The sequence below is a fragment of the Cinclus cinclus genome, chromosome 5 (genome assembly GCF_963662255.1).
Source record: "Cinclus cinclus chromosome 5, bCinCin1.1, whole genome shotgun sequence".
Taxonomy (NCBI): Eukaryota; Metazoa; Chordata; class Aves; order Passeriformes; family Cinclidae; genus Cinclus; species Cinclus cinclus.
Window position 1 is genome coordinate 70,147,562 of NC_085050.1, and position 17,470 is coordinate 70,165,031.

At 38.6% G+C, this 17,470-nt stretch overlaps 1 protein-coding gene across 2 annotated transcripts in view; it reads left to right on the plus strand.

The window, feature by feature from the left end:
- Window positions 1-17,470, plus strand: part of PRDM5 (PR/SET domain 5) — a 58,156-nt gene that overhangs the window by 28,299 nt on the left and 12,387 nt on the right. For both annotated transcript variants that reach the window (XM_062494003.1, XM_062494004.1), the window contains exons 10-13: window positions 2,184-2,277; window positions 3,332-3,492; window positions 4,976-5,069; window positions 14,944-15,029. In XM_062494003.1, the coding sequence (XP_062349987.1) occupies window positions 2,184-2,277; window positions 3,332-3,492; window positions 4,976-5,069; window positions 14,944-15,029 (435 nt within the window). The remainder of the gene's footprint in view (window positions 1-2,183; window positions 2,278-3,331; window positions 3,493-4,975; window positions 5,070-14,943; window positions 15,030-17,470) is intronic.

Below are 17,470 nucleotides of genomic sequence, written 5' to 3' on the forward strand. Positions count from 1 at the left end.
GCAGTCACCTTTCATGCAGGTTAGACTGGATGAGGGTGCATGTTCCGAGCCATGTGATGCAGATTACCTCCATACAGGAGATGTTTTTGCTCCATCTGCTCCTTTGTTGCTATGTACAGATGACGAGTTCAGAGAACAAAATATGAGGGCATGACAGTCAGCAGAAATAGGTCATCATATGCAGGATTTTAAAGGGTTTATGGCTAATCCAGGGTTGTTTGGTCCTGGGGAGCATAATGATTTGAAACAACTGTATTCCATCTGTTTATCTGTTGGGAATAAGTAGCCTTGGGCATAAGTAAGCCTGTGGGCTTAAGCCTCCACAGATGCTGTGGCAGGAAAGGCTGCTATGAAATGCTCCATAAGAGCCCATCCTCAGTTGCTGGCATGATGTACGTACCCTTGCATGTGGGTATGCCTAGTTAGGTGATTTTCTTTGTAGGGAAGTTAAGATGTGCAGGTGAATCTGTGTATTTTGATCAAAAGATGAGGAGAGTATAAAGGAGATGCTAAGGAGGAGTTCTGTACAAATCACCGTGCTCTTCAGAACTTTCACTGGGGTGGTGAGTGTTCCAAACCAGGGCATTTTTAAAATAAGCAGCATGAACTTTGCGCTCGTGAAAGGTGCCAGATTGACAGCTCTGGAGACTGAACCCTTCTATTTATCCACAGAACAGGTACAGCACAGGCAGCAGCACTGCGAGCTTCCCCCCAGTGTCTCGTCCATGTGTCCCAACCCTGTTCTGGAGGAAGCCCCTGTTGAGGTGAGAAGGCAGTTCAGTCTCTTCATGTCCTGTCAATCCTTGGCCTCACAGTGTCAGCTAATGCCAGCTGTGATGGGAACCTGTAGAGTCTGGGCTGGAACATGCAGCAGATTTCAAGGAACATGAGATATATTCCACACCTGTCATGGTCTGCCAGCAGCCTTTTTGCTTTCAGTGACTTAGGCTGAGGTGAAGGAATTTTGAAGCCAAGGCCTCCCTCTACCACTGCAGGACGTGCAGGTTTTGGTGCTGTGTGTACGTGAGAGGACATTGGTGTTAAAATCAAACTGGGTTCCAGGCCCTCAGCCAACCTCTCAAGAATTGTGCTGTCTCTCCACAGCCCCCATTTTCCCCTAGTTGAAGGGGTAGAGTAACAGTTGTGTGGATTCTGGATAGCAGAAATTGATTATATAAATATGCACTAGGCTAATATTTGCCCTTAGTCTACCAAAGGAACTCATTTACCTAATTTCCTGCATATTATAAAACACTTACTGTCCCCTTTTCCTCTGGGCACTCCAGATTGCAATAAGGTCCTTGTGAGCTAATAAAGTATTTGGATGCTGATGCTTTAAAAACCTGTTTTCCTTTGCAAAAATAGTAAGAAATGGGGTAGATAGTAAATTAATCAGTACAACTTATTATCTACAGTGGGACAGCTGTTAAAAACACTAGGAAACAGGGAAAGTGCTTTAGAATTTATAAAAGTAAAATAAGGCTGGATGTTTCCCAAGCTTCAGAAAAGAAATTTGCTTCAACAACTCTGTGGTCTGGGAGATTGATCCAAGCTTAGTCTTTTATTTTATTCATAGCTTTGAGGTTGTTTTTCAGCTACAATGAATTTTTCTACAGCCAACAAAAATCTTGGTATTGTAGCTTCCATGGCTTTTTTTTTTTTCTGGTGATTTTTGTTGTTTGGTGTTTTTTTAAATAAAAGAAACTATGTATAAAAGTAGTCTCATGATCTGAGGAATTTTCTTAGCCAAATTTTAGGGACTGTCTTGAAAATCAGATTGGTTTTACCTTGAAATGTAACCAAAAAGAAAGGGGCTTGTGTGCCTTCAGCTTTAAAGGATTTATTCATATTAGTAAGTATTCCAGGCCAGTGTTAGTGAAGCTTAAGCAGCTAAAGCAATGAAGTTGAAGCTTTTTCCTCTGGTTATTCTATGTTTTTGTTTACATGCACACTTCATGTTACACTTGTGAGGATGGGGAAGGTGCATTTTCTGAGTAGCTGCTGTGCTGGCTTTCAGGATCCTGAATAATAGCAGAGTGATTATTTTAATTCTTCATCCCCTGATGCTTCCAGTTGGGATATCCCCTCCTGAATCCCATCTGGAAAATTAACTGTAGTTACTGCAATGGCAGCTGATGGATTTCCATGAGCCTTTCCTCTGACACGTTGTGTTTCATTCACAGACCCATTCTGAAGAGAGACCTTTCCAGTGTGAGGAGTGCAAAGCCTTGTTCAGAACCCCCTTCTCTCTACAAAGACATCTCTTAATCCATAACAGTAAGTGCAAAGTCAGACGAAAACCTGCTCTCCCCATCCTCAAATGTGACTGAGAAAAACAAACATGAGGCACCTTGCTCCAATGTACAGCTTGCTGTGTTGAATTGGTACTAAGATTCAACTAAGATTCAACTCTGTACCCAGGGAGTTAAAAAATTCAGAGCCAAATTCAGACCTTGCCTTCAGATGCACTTAAATGCAAATCCAAATATGCTGTAGAAAATCCAGCAATGATTTGAGCTCTGATGGCAAGAAATTGATTTCTGCACTAAGTGTGACAGTGTTACCTCCATTTTAAGAAAGGACAAATGGAAACAGAGATAAGTTGGTGACTTGCTCAGCTTTTGTAGGTAATCCAGTTTAGAGCCTGACACTGAGATGGTCTCTCCTGTGCCAGCCCAAGCTCATGTTTGCTGCCTCTGGCATAGAACTGGAGCAGCTCAGAGAAATGCTGTGGCTGTTTTCCCTCATGAGTAACTTTTCTTGGCATTCTGTCCTTTTTCTATTTTTTTTTTCAGTTGACTGTATTAAGATCTATTTTTGGTGGAATTTTCTCCATCTTTAATACTTGATAGTCCTAGACTATCATTCAACCCTTCGAACACCAACAGTTGAGATTTTAGAAAATGGTCATGATCTAAAATCCTTGTGTCTTTGAAGAAGGTGCTTTGTTTTGGGGAATATTCACACTGGCATAACTAAGAAAACCACAAATATTTCTTTTACTGCCTGCATAGCAGTGTTTCTGTTAGATGAATTATCGGATTGGCACGTTTGGTTTGTTCTTTTACAATTATCTTCCAAAGCTTCTGCAGTTTTTTAAAGCACTGGGTGTCATAAATTTTTTTCCCAATGTTAAAAATGATGGGGGAAAATGTAAAAAACTTGTTCAGGAGTGTGCATTCTAATAAAAAAGCGTTTGCAGAATATCCAAAGTATGTAATTCACAGTGTGCAGGCTTGTAGATTTTCCTGTAGGTTTTTCTAGAAACATACACTTTGACTTTTTTTGAAGAAGATGGTAAGTCAGGAAAACCTGTTTTTCTCTTTGTTAGGTGAGAGGACCTTCAAGTGTGATCACTGTGATGCCACCTTCAAACGAAAAGACACATTAAATGTTCATATTCAAGTTGTCCATGATGGACATAAGAAATACAAGTGTGACCTGTGTGACAAAGCTTTTGTGACACCCTCAGTCCTGAAGAGCCATAAGAAAGTGAGTAGAATCAACTGATCATTTCTTGTGTGTCCCTAAGGTTGTGATACAATTTAGAAGCCCCAGCTGCTTCTGCCTTTCTGGCTTTTCAGGAGAAAGCTGTGATTGCTCTTAACCCTAAAATGCTGATTGCAGTAGTGGGGTTATTGGTGCCCAGCAGAATCTACAGCTGGTGCTTGTGTATAAATTCAGTGTAGGTGCTCCAGCATCAGGTGTGTGGCAGGATGGCCCTGGCTGACTGCTCTCACCACCCTCCTTTCCACCAAATTTTGCAGTGGAATTGGGGTAAACTTTAGGAAGAGGATTGCTCACTAATTTGGTCTGAGGTAAGATTGATGTTACAGGGAAGAAATGCAAAGAAAATAATTGAATTAATAAAAAAAAAAAACAGCTGAGAAAAGTCAGGTTTAGATGTTGCCACCTAATTCAGATTGTGAGAATCTGTTTAAAAAAGTCTTGCCTGTATTGCTTGCCCTATAGTATGTGCTTCATACGTATGTGGAAAATTGGAATTGCTTTTGCTTTGTGCTCCTGTCAGACTGGCTGTGTTTGTAAGCCTTGTAGCTGTACTGTATTGCTCCCAGAAATCCTTTTGGTATTTGGGTGTTTGGGATGAATTAGTAGCTGTCTGTCTGATATATGCCTATGTTGCTGCTACAGATACCAATGATTTCCAAATAACTCTGTCCTAATCAAGAGGAGTTTAGCATTCATGTCTTTTAATGTCAGGGAATGAAAACAGTGCAAGTGCATCCAGTATTGAAATGAGATCTCATTTACTCTTGCTTTGGCTGGAGCATAAAATATGCTATGTGAGAAAGGTGGGGTTTTTTTAATATAATGTAATGAAGAATTTTGTGTTATTCAGTGTCTTTTCATCAACATAAGAATTAATTTCCTTGTCTGAAGAGAGTCACGTGCTAGCTGGAAACCGAAATAGTCAGGTGCACATATAATTGAATGTGTTACCTTGCCTATCTCATCTAAATTAACACTTTGAAATGAAGTCATCAGAAATTCTCCACTAAAAGAACAGCCACAGTTACTGGAAAAGTAATTCAATAGACTGATAAATCTTCAGTTCAGAATTGTGTTGAAAGTACAGTGTGAAAAATGATGGTGGCCTTGTGTGTAATTGATTTCAGTGTGATCTTGCTGTTGACCACACAGGTTGGATGGGAGAGTTTGTGATATGGGATTTTTTTCTATTTTGAAATAATTCTTCTTGTATCAGTGGGGCCATCTAGCCCAAAAAGCTTGATTTCACAAGACAAACTCAGTGATTTAGTGGTAGTGATAGTTACCATGTTATTTTTGTGATCAGTCCTCTAGCACTTAGAGCTAATTAGAGTCTTTATCTGGTGTGCTGGCAAAGTACACAATAGAGGTAATGGCAGTCAATGTCAATACAATTAAATATTCCATATTTCACTCTTTTATTCAGTGCTGAACAGTCATTCTTGTCTTTCCCCTCCCCATGTAGACTCACACGGGAGAAAAAGAGAAGATTTGCCCATATTGTGGACAGAAGTTTGCAAGCAATGGAACATTGAGAGTTCATATTCGAAGCCATACAGGTATTCATTATAAGAAATATAAATGTAATAAATATAGAGAAGACTTTCTAAATCTGTACAAGGTATCTCTATGTCCATAATTTGTCTTCTTACAGGTGAATTTACAGGTAGGCTTAATACAGCATCTTTATCAGACATTTTACCTGCTTAATGTGTAAAAGCTGTTGTCAGGTTTCATTTTGCAAGCTTGCACTTTCCCTCAAATAAGAGTCAGGCAGCTGAAAGAGGTTTCTTTGTGATAATTTGTTTCCAACATAAAATGGTGTAGATTTGCCTTTGGCATGACATTTTCTTCCCTCTGCATAGCCAAAGTTGGGCTTGCAGGAAGGTGGCAGTAATTTCTGCGTCCTGCTGACATTACCCATGGGTTTGCATGGAGCAGAAAGCCCCAGTTTTTTAAGTTCATACTGCAGATGGCTCTTGGGAAAATGCTCTGGAGATGTCCAAGTAAAAATGCTTTTCACATGTGTGCTGCTACCAGTTAGATTTCAGCTCTCAATCAGGTTTTGCTGAATTTAGGAGTTGGGCTAACATGAGTTTCATGAAACCACACTCCAGGGATACCTAACCTTGAGTGTAGAGCCCTGCAAAATTTGCAACCTCTGTTACAGGAGGCTATGACATTTTGAACTTACCTGAAGCAGAAAGGCACTGAAGATTTCTAGTACCTTTGTAAATTAAATGCAAGGGGAGAAACTGCCTTGCCAGGAGATGATACAGGTTGGAATTACAGCAATACAGACTGTGGAAACAATTTATGAATGAATGATGCTGCAGGAGGGAAACTTTCAAGGCCTCTTTTTTACCCAAGAAGCTAGAAGCAGTCATTGTACAGTTAATAATTCAGGGAAAAATGCCTTGCTAAATTCATTTATAATCACCTGTGGTGAATAAACTCTGATCCTTTCCTATTCCAGTCTTGCTGCTAGTACAGTATCAATTACATTTTTGGTGGTTTGCCTCCTTCACTGTGAAAAGTAACTAAAATACATGTTCATGGTTGTTTCTGTCACTGTGTTATGGTTCCTGGCTAATTTTTTATTATCCTGATGAAAAATGGGGGGAAGTTGCTGCTGAGTTGTGACTTCAGGTTTAAAAAGAGTATTTTTATTACATGGAAAAAATGCCTAATGTAAGATTGAGTGAGAAAATGCTATAGCTGGATTCATGTTGCAGTTCTGGAGAGATGGTTTTGTTTGGTGCTGTACCTGAAGGTTTGAGCTGTGTTGTTCTTGGTCGTAACACAAGCACACTGATCACAAGAGGAAATTGTTGTCCAATGTTCAGTGAGCCTGAGGAGATATATTTCTGAGTAATAGCTTGCATCATTCCCAAAGAACATTAAGGGGAGCTGCTGAAGGAAATCCAGGTCATCTGCAAACAGGGTAAAAAAACGTTGACCACTCTTAAGTTCCCTACAATATGAAAATCCTTGACAACTTTCAGGGAATCTCTGAGCAGTAAGAGATTTTCAGTTCATCAAATGGTGGAGCCACAAACTTAATTTATTCAGAGATGAATATTTGGTTTTGAAATGTTGCAGTGATTAACACTTCATGGTATTGGTATCTTAAATTCTTTGGGTTTGAATTAATAATTTCAAAACTGTGATATCCTTTTTCTCTTCAGTTAGACTTCAAAGTACCACTGTTCAATCTGAGCTAGAAGTGAAATAAGCAGCCACTGTCTGTTTTCAGGAGATGATTTATCCCTCTGAATAAAATTTGAGTTTTTGGTACAACTAACCAGTCCACCATAAATGTAAACATGGCAAAGACCTCTTGTCGTAGTGATTACAGGTGATGAGGTTTGAGGTCTGTGTCCAGACATTTGCATTATCCCATTTTCTCTTTGTGGTCAGCTAGACTTTGTTTTGTTATCTACTTTGTGTGAGAGGTTTTGTTCTGTGTTTACAATATAAATACAGGTAGGGGTTATTTTAAAGGGAATAGTGCGTTGCTTTTTGTCCTCCTTATATTTATGAAATTATTCTTTTAAAAAGCTGAGGTTCTAGGGTATCTCTGTGGTTCTGCTTTGGAATTGTATTTTTGATATGCTTAATAATCCATACACAAAAAGAGAAGCTCAGTGGGATTTTGTCTTTTATTCGGTATGCAGCATGTGCTCTTAAATGTTGTTCCACACAGACATGCACGCTTCTTGGATAAGCAATTTTCTTCCCTCTTCTGTGTTAGAATAAGACTCTGTAATTGAGCCCAAGCAGTACTTGGCCTTTTGCAGCAATTGAGCTGGTTTGGGGTGAGTGAACATGTCTGCATGTGCATGTACAGAGGGAAGGGGGTGATGTCTGCCTCTGAACCTAGAGTGCTGCTCTGTAATTCATCATCTGGATTTGAGCCTTGGCATGACACAGACAGCGCTCTGCAGGTCAGCTGAAACACTAGAGCACATTCTCCCTCTCCTGTATCCTGTTGGTTTATGACTTCTTAGGGTCACAGGGAGCTGGGGTTAATTCAGCAAAAGAATCCTTTGACTGTGATATAAATTCCTTGGCTTGTTCATAAATTGTAAAAGAAATCCTATGGTCTGCTCCATGGGCTTGAAACCCGGGGGCTGGGAGGTTAATTGCTTCCCTGAAGTTTTAAGCAACTTTCAGTGTTAGCAGTTTCTGGCTGCAGTTTGTGCAGCTTCTCAGTTGCCTTATGCATAGCTGTTTAAAGGTGTTAATTGCTGGGGGCTGTGTGTATGGATTTGTGTGTGCCTCTGTGATCTGGGTAGAAACACACACACATTTTATCTGTCTGCTGTTTACATTGTTGCCTTCCTAATTAGTTGTGTCCTAATCCTTTCAATCCTTGGGATGTAGCAGATCAAGTTGTGCAACAGTGAAAGTTGTTCTGAAGAGGTTTATATTTGCAGGCAAATTTCTTTTAGAGTTAGGAGAGTTAAGGGATTTAACTGTAATTCTGTCCTTCCCCTACTGTTACTTGAAGACTGATGAGGAACAACTAATGACCATAAATGTCTTCCAGAAAATTATGTGCAAACCTAGGTTAAAATATAACCCTTTTTTTGCTTTTACCATCACCGTTAGTCCAAGTCCTGGTCATAAGCTAGTAGGATGACTATTACTTTACATCTGTCCTAAATATTCTCTGAAAAGATGAATTTTTCAGTTCTGTGTTATTTGAAAGCCATGACTTACTGTGTCATTCTTATATGTTGCATGCCAGATCTGCTAGGTGCAAAAAGGAGCTTTGGTTTTTAAGCATGAGTTGAGAAGGTTCTTTGCAAATTTATTTCCATGTGCATGAGTAAAAGATAATACCAAGAGATTACATTAAAACAGCAGAAAGCATTTGGACCACAGACCTATATCCTTTGTGCCAACACAGTTAATCTTACATTTTCAGTTTACATCAGAAGAGATTGCTTCATCAGCTTTCAAAAATATGTAACTTTAGGTGCTGATTGCCTTCTTGAAATGCCTCCTGCACTGATGTTGTGCACCTAATTTTGCTATTGTTGTCCCATTTCTACAACTTAACTAAGCTTCTGACATATTTACAATCCTACTGAAGTCCCAACTGTATAAATGCCTAAGTTCAAAATTTGCACTTCTAAGACAAAGCTCATGGGCAAGCAAAATATTAGTGGTGGAGTTATAATAATAAAAAAGGTCTTTGGTTTTTAACAGTAATTCAGTTGTCTCTGAACACAGAAAACTTCAAAGTAGTTGAAGGAAGTAATGAGTTCAAGTACAGGATAACTTTAATTTATTATGGTGTAAAATATATCACCAGAGGTTTAATGGTTAAACAAGCAACTGTTTGTTCATGTACATAGTAATGTACAGCCAGGATCCTTATTCCAGCAGATCTTCTGCTAAATTACCTTACAAGTAATTTATATTTTCTTACACAGGAAAAAAGATAAAAGACAAGCTTGAAGGAACTTCCTCTCATATGCCAATGAAGTATGTGAAAGAATGTGTCTGTATCTAGTCAGTGAACAGCTTGCAGATGTCTACAGATAGGTTCTTTCTATTAATAACTTATAAATGATCCCTCTTTTATCTACCCAGTTTAAAAAGGAGCTTGCAGAAGGCCTCAAAGGTAAGGATTCTGCATTTCTAAACCTTTCAGTTTATACATCATTGTCTTCTTCATCTCCAGACAACAGCTAAATCTTTAAAAATACCTGTAAAGTTTCAGGCAGCTGTCAGCTTCTTGTTGTCTGTACCCATGAATGAGGAAATGTTCTTTTGAGAGGTAGATTATTTGAATGAGACATCTTTAGATCAAATGAGTTACTGATTGATTAATGCATATTCTTTAAAAGACTTAGTTGACCATTTGGTTGACTGAAGTAATAGATGTTACATTTTCCATTCGTAGAGGAATCACATTGTTTAATTCCACTGATAGCTGCAAAGAATGGACCTGGTTTGTTCTTTAAAGTTGTGTCTGGTTTTTATTAATTACTTTAAATTATCTAAAATCTTGATATCACCGTAGAACTGATGAGGGCCTTATAAGTAAGTAATAATGGTGGTTCATGCTTTACTGCATGGATTAGATAGCCTTCTTATTTTGTAGGGTTTTTTTACTAGTCTTTAATAGCCAATAACTCAATTATAGCATGATAATTTTGATGGACCAGATAGGGAAACCTTTTATTGGTCTTAACTAGAAATAATTTGAATTCTTTAAATAAGCACTAAACTTTGCAGAAAACAAACCATCTCAGCTATGAAAATACCACTTCCATTCCTCAAAAATTAAAGCATGGCTAAATACTTAGAAAAAGACAAGTAATGGAAAAAAAAAAAAAAGTCTCAAGCTTTCTGGTTTTCCCGTATTTTGAAAAAACAGGATTTGAGGGTTTTTTTTATTAAATATGTGACTATTTTTAGTGGATGGGAAATGCATGTAGTTGATTTACATGAAACCAATTCTAGTTCTCCCTGGTGCCTGAAAAATGAGTGTTGGAGCTTGGTTAGAAAGCATTCACAAATACACAAACTTAGAGTTATTCATCATCAGTGCGGAACTAAACCACCTGAAAAAACAGGCATTTAATCTCTTGTCTTCAGAGTCTGCCAGATTTGAATGTTGGTTAAAATGAAGTAAGAAATGTCTCTAATTGCCCCATACCTGAGGAGTTGTTCTCAGAGCAGTCAGAGCTATCCCTTTCTTTATCTGGCCCACTATGAATATAAAATTACCTGTGCTTTTGGTGTTTCTGGGTCTTGTCTCAGATGATGTCCTCAAGTATTTTATCTTTCAGATCACAAAGTTACTCAGCTCTTGGCATGAGAGAGCTGTTCCTGTGTGGGGACTTCTGTACCTTCTCAAGTGCTGAATTTTGAGTGTTTAGTGGCTGAAAAGGAGGCAGGCCAAATCACTTTTTATTGTCTAGTCCGGATTAAGACTAGTCCAGATGTCATAAGGAAATCAGCTCACTGCTGCAGTTGGCCAAGCTTCTTGATTACTCTTCCGTTCTTTTCCCTCTCTGGAATCCCTGGTCAAAATTACAGAAATGCCTCAGAGATGCAGGGTATTAAATGCTTTTGAAGATGCTACTCAGGATGTAGAAAATTGCCACTCTGCACAAGAGGGAGTTCATTATTTTAAAGAGGTGGTGGTTTTCTCCCAGGCCTGTAATACCAAAGCAGTGAAATTTACTGAATATTTTCTTGACTTGTGAGTTTCTAATCTTTACTCAGTGATTGGTTTCCTGGCATTTTCTAATTGAAGTTCTGTTGGAATCACTGGGTTCATTGAGTTCCCGTTTAATTTAGTTTTAATTTCTAATGAAGTCCCTTTCCATGTGGGGGAAATTCACATTTGTGTATTTTAGGTTGATTTGTGTTTGTGTGTGTACATATTTGCATAGTGCATTAACTGAATAATGCTCAGTTAAGGGCATTTTGAATGGAATGGGAACACTGTTTAAGCAAGAGCAGCTGAGGATAAATTTGTGAAGCCCTCAGGTGCCCTTTCTGAGCAGTTTTCTAAAGCAGATGTCACAGATGATAATTTTGTTACATCCCTTAACCTTTTGCCCATCCTTACTTGCTGTTGAATGCTGTCATCACCCCAGATTATCTCTGACTAAAAGAGCCCCCTTGAAATTCCCATTCTGGGCTGCCCTGTGGATCATCTGGTAAGGAGTGTTAAATGTGTGATCCAGATGGCCTCCAAATTCCTTCCACAGGTGAATTGTGCTCATTCCACTGCAGTTGGGCCATGGTGGAGGCTTCCTTCTAACCCTCTCCCCTACCCCAGGCTTGAGTTAGGCCTTGAAAAAGGATCAGAGTTTGCTGTAACTGTTCTGAAAGCTGGTATTTTGAACTAATGCACATAGATATATTTTTTACAGGAAAATATAATAATTTTTATTTAAGAAACAGTCTTCTAATCCAAATAATTAATAGTTCACCATCAGAAAGTGAGCTATAGCTAGAACATGGGAAATGGTCTGTGGACCAGTCTGAGGCACCACATTGCTGTAATGATATTTGCTCATTTTTTTAAAGAAAACTGAAGACAGGAGTTCCTTGAGGCTGCATATGCTGCACATGATCTGATGTTCAGTGCAATTTGTTGTAGGTCTTTTTCTGATGTTTGTGAGTGTTGACCAAAACCATTGATGCTGAATACCCCAACTGAGCAGAGATGTATTAAAAAGTGTAAAAAAACCCCACCGTGACAATTTCACTGCATAATTCAAATTCTTCATTCCTTAACTGTGCAGTTGAGTTCCAGTCAAGACAGCAAGGCAGGGAATCCTGCTTGAAGGCTAAGATGAATACCTGAGAATTGTATTTGGGTGACTAAGCAAGCTGCAGGACTGCAAATCTTACAGATGAAATAGAAATAATGCTTGAGTATGGTTTCAAGGAGCTGTGAGACTGTTTCTTTGGTTTGCTGGGCTCTTCAGACCCTTTTGTTGCAATCTTTTCAGATCGGGAGTGTTTCTCAGTTGGATGTTTCCTTTTTCATTTTTCTCATTGAATGGGAATGCATTTCCCACCTGTAAAGTACATATTTGCTTAATCCTATTTGAGGTCACTGTTTTGAAGTGATCACTAACATTGGTTGGTGCTTCTATCAGTTTCCACCTCACTTGAAAAGCAGCTTTTCCTTTGTGGTACAGCTGACTGCAGGGAATGCAAAATACAGTGTGAAAATAGCAATGCATATGATCAGTTTGATTAACAGTCTCAAAGTCCTTATTAAATATCTAGCTGTAGCCACTGAAATCTTGAAATCTGGAAAAGCTGATGTGCGTATGGATTTGCTTCTTAATTGTTTTGTATCTGAGTTTGGGAGATCTGTGTGCTAAACTCAGTGTAAATCCTGCCTTAGAGCACCTCTGATAGCAGATGTCTCCTGGGGAAGTGTCCTGAGTCAAACTGGAATGGGAGAATCTGGTATTTAACTTCTTAAGCTATGTTAAGGTCCACTAGGTGTTGTGATCTCAAGCTAGAGATGAAGGAGAAAAAAAAATGTCAGTTCTGTCATCACATGGTTTCAGATCAAAATCCCATATGTTTTTCAATCATGGGATTGTTTTTCATAATCCTTGTATTAAGGTTACATTTATTTTTATTATGTTAAAAGCTTTGTTTGTTTTTTTTTTTCATACAAAATCTGGAAGTAGAATGTCTAGACTTTGAATTATGCTAAATCCACTGCAACTTATCCCAGGATTATTTATTTGGGGTTATTTCTACAGAAGTGCCATTAATGTGTTGAGCAGTTCGTTCTGGAACAGCAGGGACGTGATGGGGTAGATGCTTTTGTAAGCACCAGGACACTTGAATAAATTCTAAGCATGCAGGCTCCAAAGGTGAAAGAAAATTAGAAAAAATAAGAGCAACAGTAAAATTACTTAGGACCATCTTTTAAGCAGTTTTGCTGGCAATTATTGATACTAGTGCATGAGAAATTTATATAATATAGAATAAAAGATGGCTGCTGGTTGGAATGTCAGGTCAGACCTGGCAGTCTGTGTTAGGTAGAAAACTTGATTTTGGAGCGGTGAAGATTTTTGGCAGTGGACATTTGGTGACAGCAGCTCCAGGCCTGACTTTCTCAGGTGTGGCAGGTTGATGTGGAGTCATTGTTGCCCTCTATTGGCACCTGCTGAAAGCTCCTAAGGCCTGACTCATCCGGCACCATGGTGTGTCCCTGGTTGACTTGAGAGGGACACAGTTAATCTGTTTCAGACAATCTCAAACCCATTCTTTGAAGGCAAAAGTTTTTCTCTTTAAAGAGACATGAGGGTGGGGGGAAAGAGGGAGGAGGGTACAAGTCCTACCTGTCATCGCTCATCTGCTTACAAACTGCTGAAAGCTTTAAATTCTCCATTCAAAAGCCCCCAGACATAAAAATGTCAGCTGAATTAATTAAATATTTGAGTACTGACAACTGTTGGAGTGTTTGAATTTCGGAGGCATGAATTAAAGGCATCGAGGGTCAGGAGGGAGAGGATCATATATCAAACTGCTCAGTGAAAACACAGCTCTAACACAGAGATTGTTGTCATCGTCCAAAAAAAACCCAAAAAAACAACAAACCCCAATTCACATAGTTGTGCTTTCTAAGACAGGACAGAACACAAGAGCGAAAAATACTTGTGTTTGCTAGTGCCTTGCTGGCCAATCTTGTGCTTCTGTCATTCACAGTTACCTCTACAGAAGTGAGAGACAGAAAAGAACAACATCATCTGTCTACAAAATAGGGAAGGGTGGCCATCCTCTTCCTTAAATAATCATCTCACCTCAGGTGCCCTCGAATCTCTACACCACTGTGGATACGGAAATGTCACATCCACAAGTGACTCATAGTCAATATCTTTGGGATATCAGGGAAATAGTCTGCTTTGGGTTTTTTTAAACTGTAAAATGTAGTTATTCGTACTTGTTTTAGAAGATTGAGTCTGAGTGTTAATAAGTGCTTGACATTTGGTCTGTGTTAAATCTATATGTGCGGAAATATTTTGCTGAGCAGAAAGCTGTGCATTGACTTTATAAAACAGGCTTTGCTTAACTTGTGACAAAATGTATTTGAAAAGACACCTTCAGCCTTTTGGTTGTGTAGAACAAGTTCCATTTTGTTAACAGAAAATTTCCTATCATCTATTTTTCCAACTGTTCTGTAACAGAAACAACCTGATATTTGCTTTTAAAATGTATACAGGAACAGGAGGCAGTAGACTCACATTCCAGTGCATTGCCTGAAGAGTTAAAAATTAAAATACGTTTCTTCCAAATGATGGTGCTCTGTTTGTCTCTGAATAGCTCAGTATCCACATTACACTAATGGGAGTTGGGGAAAATTGATGCCAAATGACACCATTGTAATGGACCATTAAACAAATACCTTTCAGATATGGGATGTTGCAAGGGAGATGCTAAAATTGTTCTGCTTCTATTTCAGTCATAAATTGGGACACAAATATTGCAGAAACTTTTGATTAACCGGCTTCTAACACAGATAGAGCATTATGAAAGAGTGGGTTTTATATTCCATTGGGATTCTGACACCCAGAGGCCTCTAACAATGACCAGATGTGAAGTGGAAAAAATATTTGCGATAAGTTAGTGCTTAACCATAAAAGTGCCCATGTGTAAATCACTGTAGAATGTGGTCTGAGCAAGGGCATTAGGTGTTTTCTTTTTGGTTTTATTTCCCCCATGGCTGTCTGTGTGTATTCATATATTGTAGTGCAAAATCAGTCACCAAAGGACTATTTTGATCCAGCACTACATCCTGCTCAGGCAGGATTATATGTAATTTTTCTAAAGTTTAAATCTGTCCTAAGAAGAGAAAAGCAGTTCAGTTTGACAGAGTTCATCCTCTGAAGGCACATTTCTGGGTTCTGGTGCTTCTGTTGTTCTCAGGTGAGCGTCCTTACCAGTGTCCTTACTGTGACAAGGCTTTCAGCAAGAACGATGGCTTGAAGATGCACATTCGCACCCACACCAGGGTAAGTCCCACCCAAAGATGAGTTTTTGTGGTTGCTTGAGGATTGTCTGTGACTCGTGTGCTGAAGAGTAATTAATTGCTGTTTGTGTAGAGATTAGGCTCTGCCAACCAAGGTGTTTTATACCTATCAAAATAAGAGACAAAGATTCAAGTCATTAATTTACAAATTCTAATTAGAACTCCCTTACCTTCTGTTTTTTCTGTGTTTGATATCTTTTATGCTGAAATAATAGCTGTAGTAACCTCTTCATTTAACCCATGGTTATTTATAGACATAAATTAATGTTGTTTGCAGAGTAAACAGTTCTGTAAAGGCTTCACTGTTACTGAAACTTCAGCATCCAGTGCTTTGATTCTTACTGTGCCTGCAAAGTCCAGTCACTGTGAGCTGTTTTAGAGGCTGTACTTTATTAAGTGATGACAATCTTTATATAACTTTTATTTCACTGGGAGCTGTTACAGCTCACAGAGATCAGTGCAGCCTTGAGGCCAAACCAAGAAAATTCTGCATCTGCTGAGGAATAGGAAAAGTAGCATTTAACTTAGTAGTCTCCATATGCAAATGGGCACACAGAATTGCTTCCTAAATAACTAAAATTAAAAACTGTTTACATTTCTATTGTTCTTAGAGGGTCCTGAGCATATTAATTGTGAGGTCCTAGATAAAGTTGTAGCTTTCCTACCCCAACTATACAAGTAATCAGTAGTTTGTGCAGTACTTCTTGCTAGTTTGTTGGGAGCAGGCTAGTCCACGTTGTTAGTTGTTTCTCCTTTTTTTTTCCAGCTGTTAAATCACTTTAAGAAGTGCTGTAAATTCTGTATTGTTGTTACTGTTCCCTCTTAACTGTGTTTGCACCAGGAGAAATGTCATGACCCATCTAAGTTCTGCATGACTGTGAGGTGTAAACAAGGTCTGAAACAGTGCCAAATTCAATTTTTTTCCCTGAGTTTTCGTACAGTTTGAGTAGAAACAACAAATGCCCCCCAGCCTCTGTAGAAGAAAAATAGAGGAAAGAATAATATTAGGCTTTTAGAGTCTACAGTGATTTACACCAAATGATGTTTTCTTCTAAGCGTTTTTTAGCAGTTAGGAAAATAAATTTTAAGGAGTGGATATTTCTTTTCAATCTATGTAGACACTGTAATTAGACAGGCTTTGTATTGCACTAAGAACACAATAAAACTTGTTTCAAAATGTCTCAGGAAATGCTCTGCTGTACCATGGAGGCCAAATACCATCCCTTAGAGGCACAAAGAACTCGGTTCACACCAGTTGTGATCTAAGGGTTTCCATATACTTGAGATGTTTTGATCATCTCCATCTAAAAGGTCACATTTCAGGTTTTTTATTTTGGTGTGCGAAGGTGCTAAGCAGACTGCTGGTCATCCCCACAGCTATGATGTAGGATTAAAATATGCAGGCCAAACATGGGTTGTTTGGTTTTTTTTGGTTTTTTTTTTTTTTTTTTAGACTTGATTAGATTTTTGGTTCTTTTTGTGGTGATGCTGCTCCTATCCCAAAACTTGACAGTGAGGCTCATTCATATTTGATTGCTATTACATGTTCATTTATCTCCATGTAATTTTTTTTTTTTACTTGGCGGTAACAAGAATCAGTACTGATAACATTTATTAGTAATTTCTAAATTGAAGCTCGTTGCTTTAATCTTGCATGTTCCAACTTTGCCTCTTCCTCACAGTTCACCTCATTTAATATTTGAGTAGAACTGGACAGCTAAAAAAAATCAAAGGAGGTCTGAGGAGGAAAAAAATGGGCTAGAATTATTAATAAAAACAAGAGAAAACAAAGTTTATTACTGACTTGCATGGATTTTCAAGCCAGAAAGGAGGAATTATGCCTGAGTCTGTTCTGCAGAACATTATCCATGAAGTACTGTAGGATAATAAGCTGTTACTTTATTCTTCAGGTGAGTAAATATTAGTGCAGGTATAAGGGAATAAATATGTGTTTTAGCTGATGTGAAAGACCAGAGTGGCAAAGGGAATTGGAAAAGGGGGAAAAGGAAGTGAGGGTCAATAATACTGAGAGGTAAATGGGGAAGACACCATTGTTATCTTGTGTGTTTGGCAAGATTGTGAGGATTTATTTGATCTTAGTAAGGTTGAGGCTTGTCAGGAATGCAGGGTACAGGAACCAAACCAACCCCCTTTCAGCAGAGAAAACAGCTGCTGAGCTGTTCAGGTGTGTCTTTCTTGAAGTGAGGGCTTGTGATCTGAATGCTGACTCCAAAGGAGATATGTTCTGACTGCACTGTGTAAACACTTCTCCAGGGAAGAAAGAAACCTGTGCAGAAAGAGTTTGAGAGCCCTGAGCACAATGCTAATGCACTAGGACTTGTTCTGTGTTCCTAGGCTCTTTAAACAAAGATGAAATAAAGATTAGGAAATAAAAAATGCACTGTTTCTCCCAAAGGTTTGGGT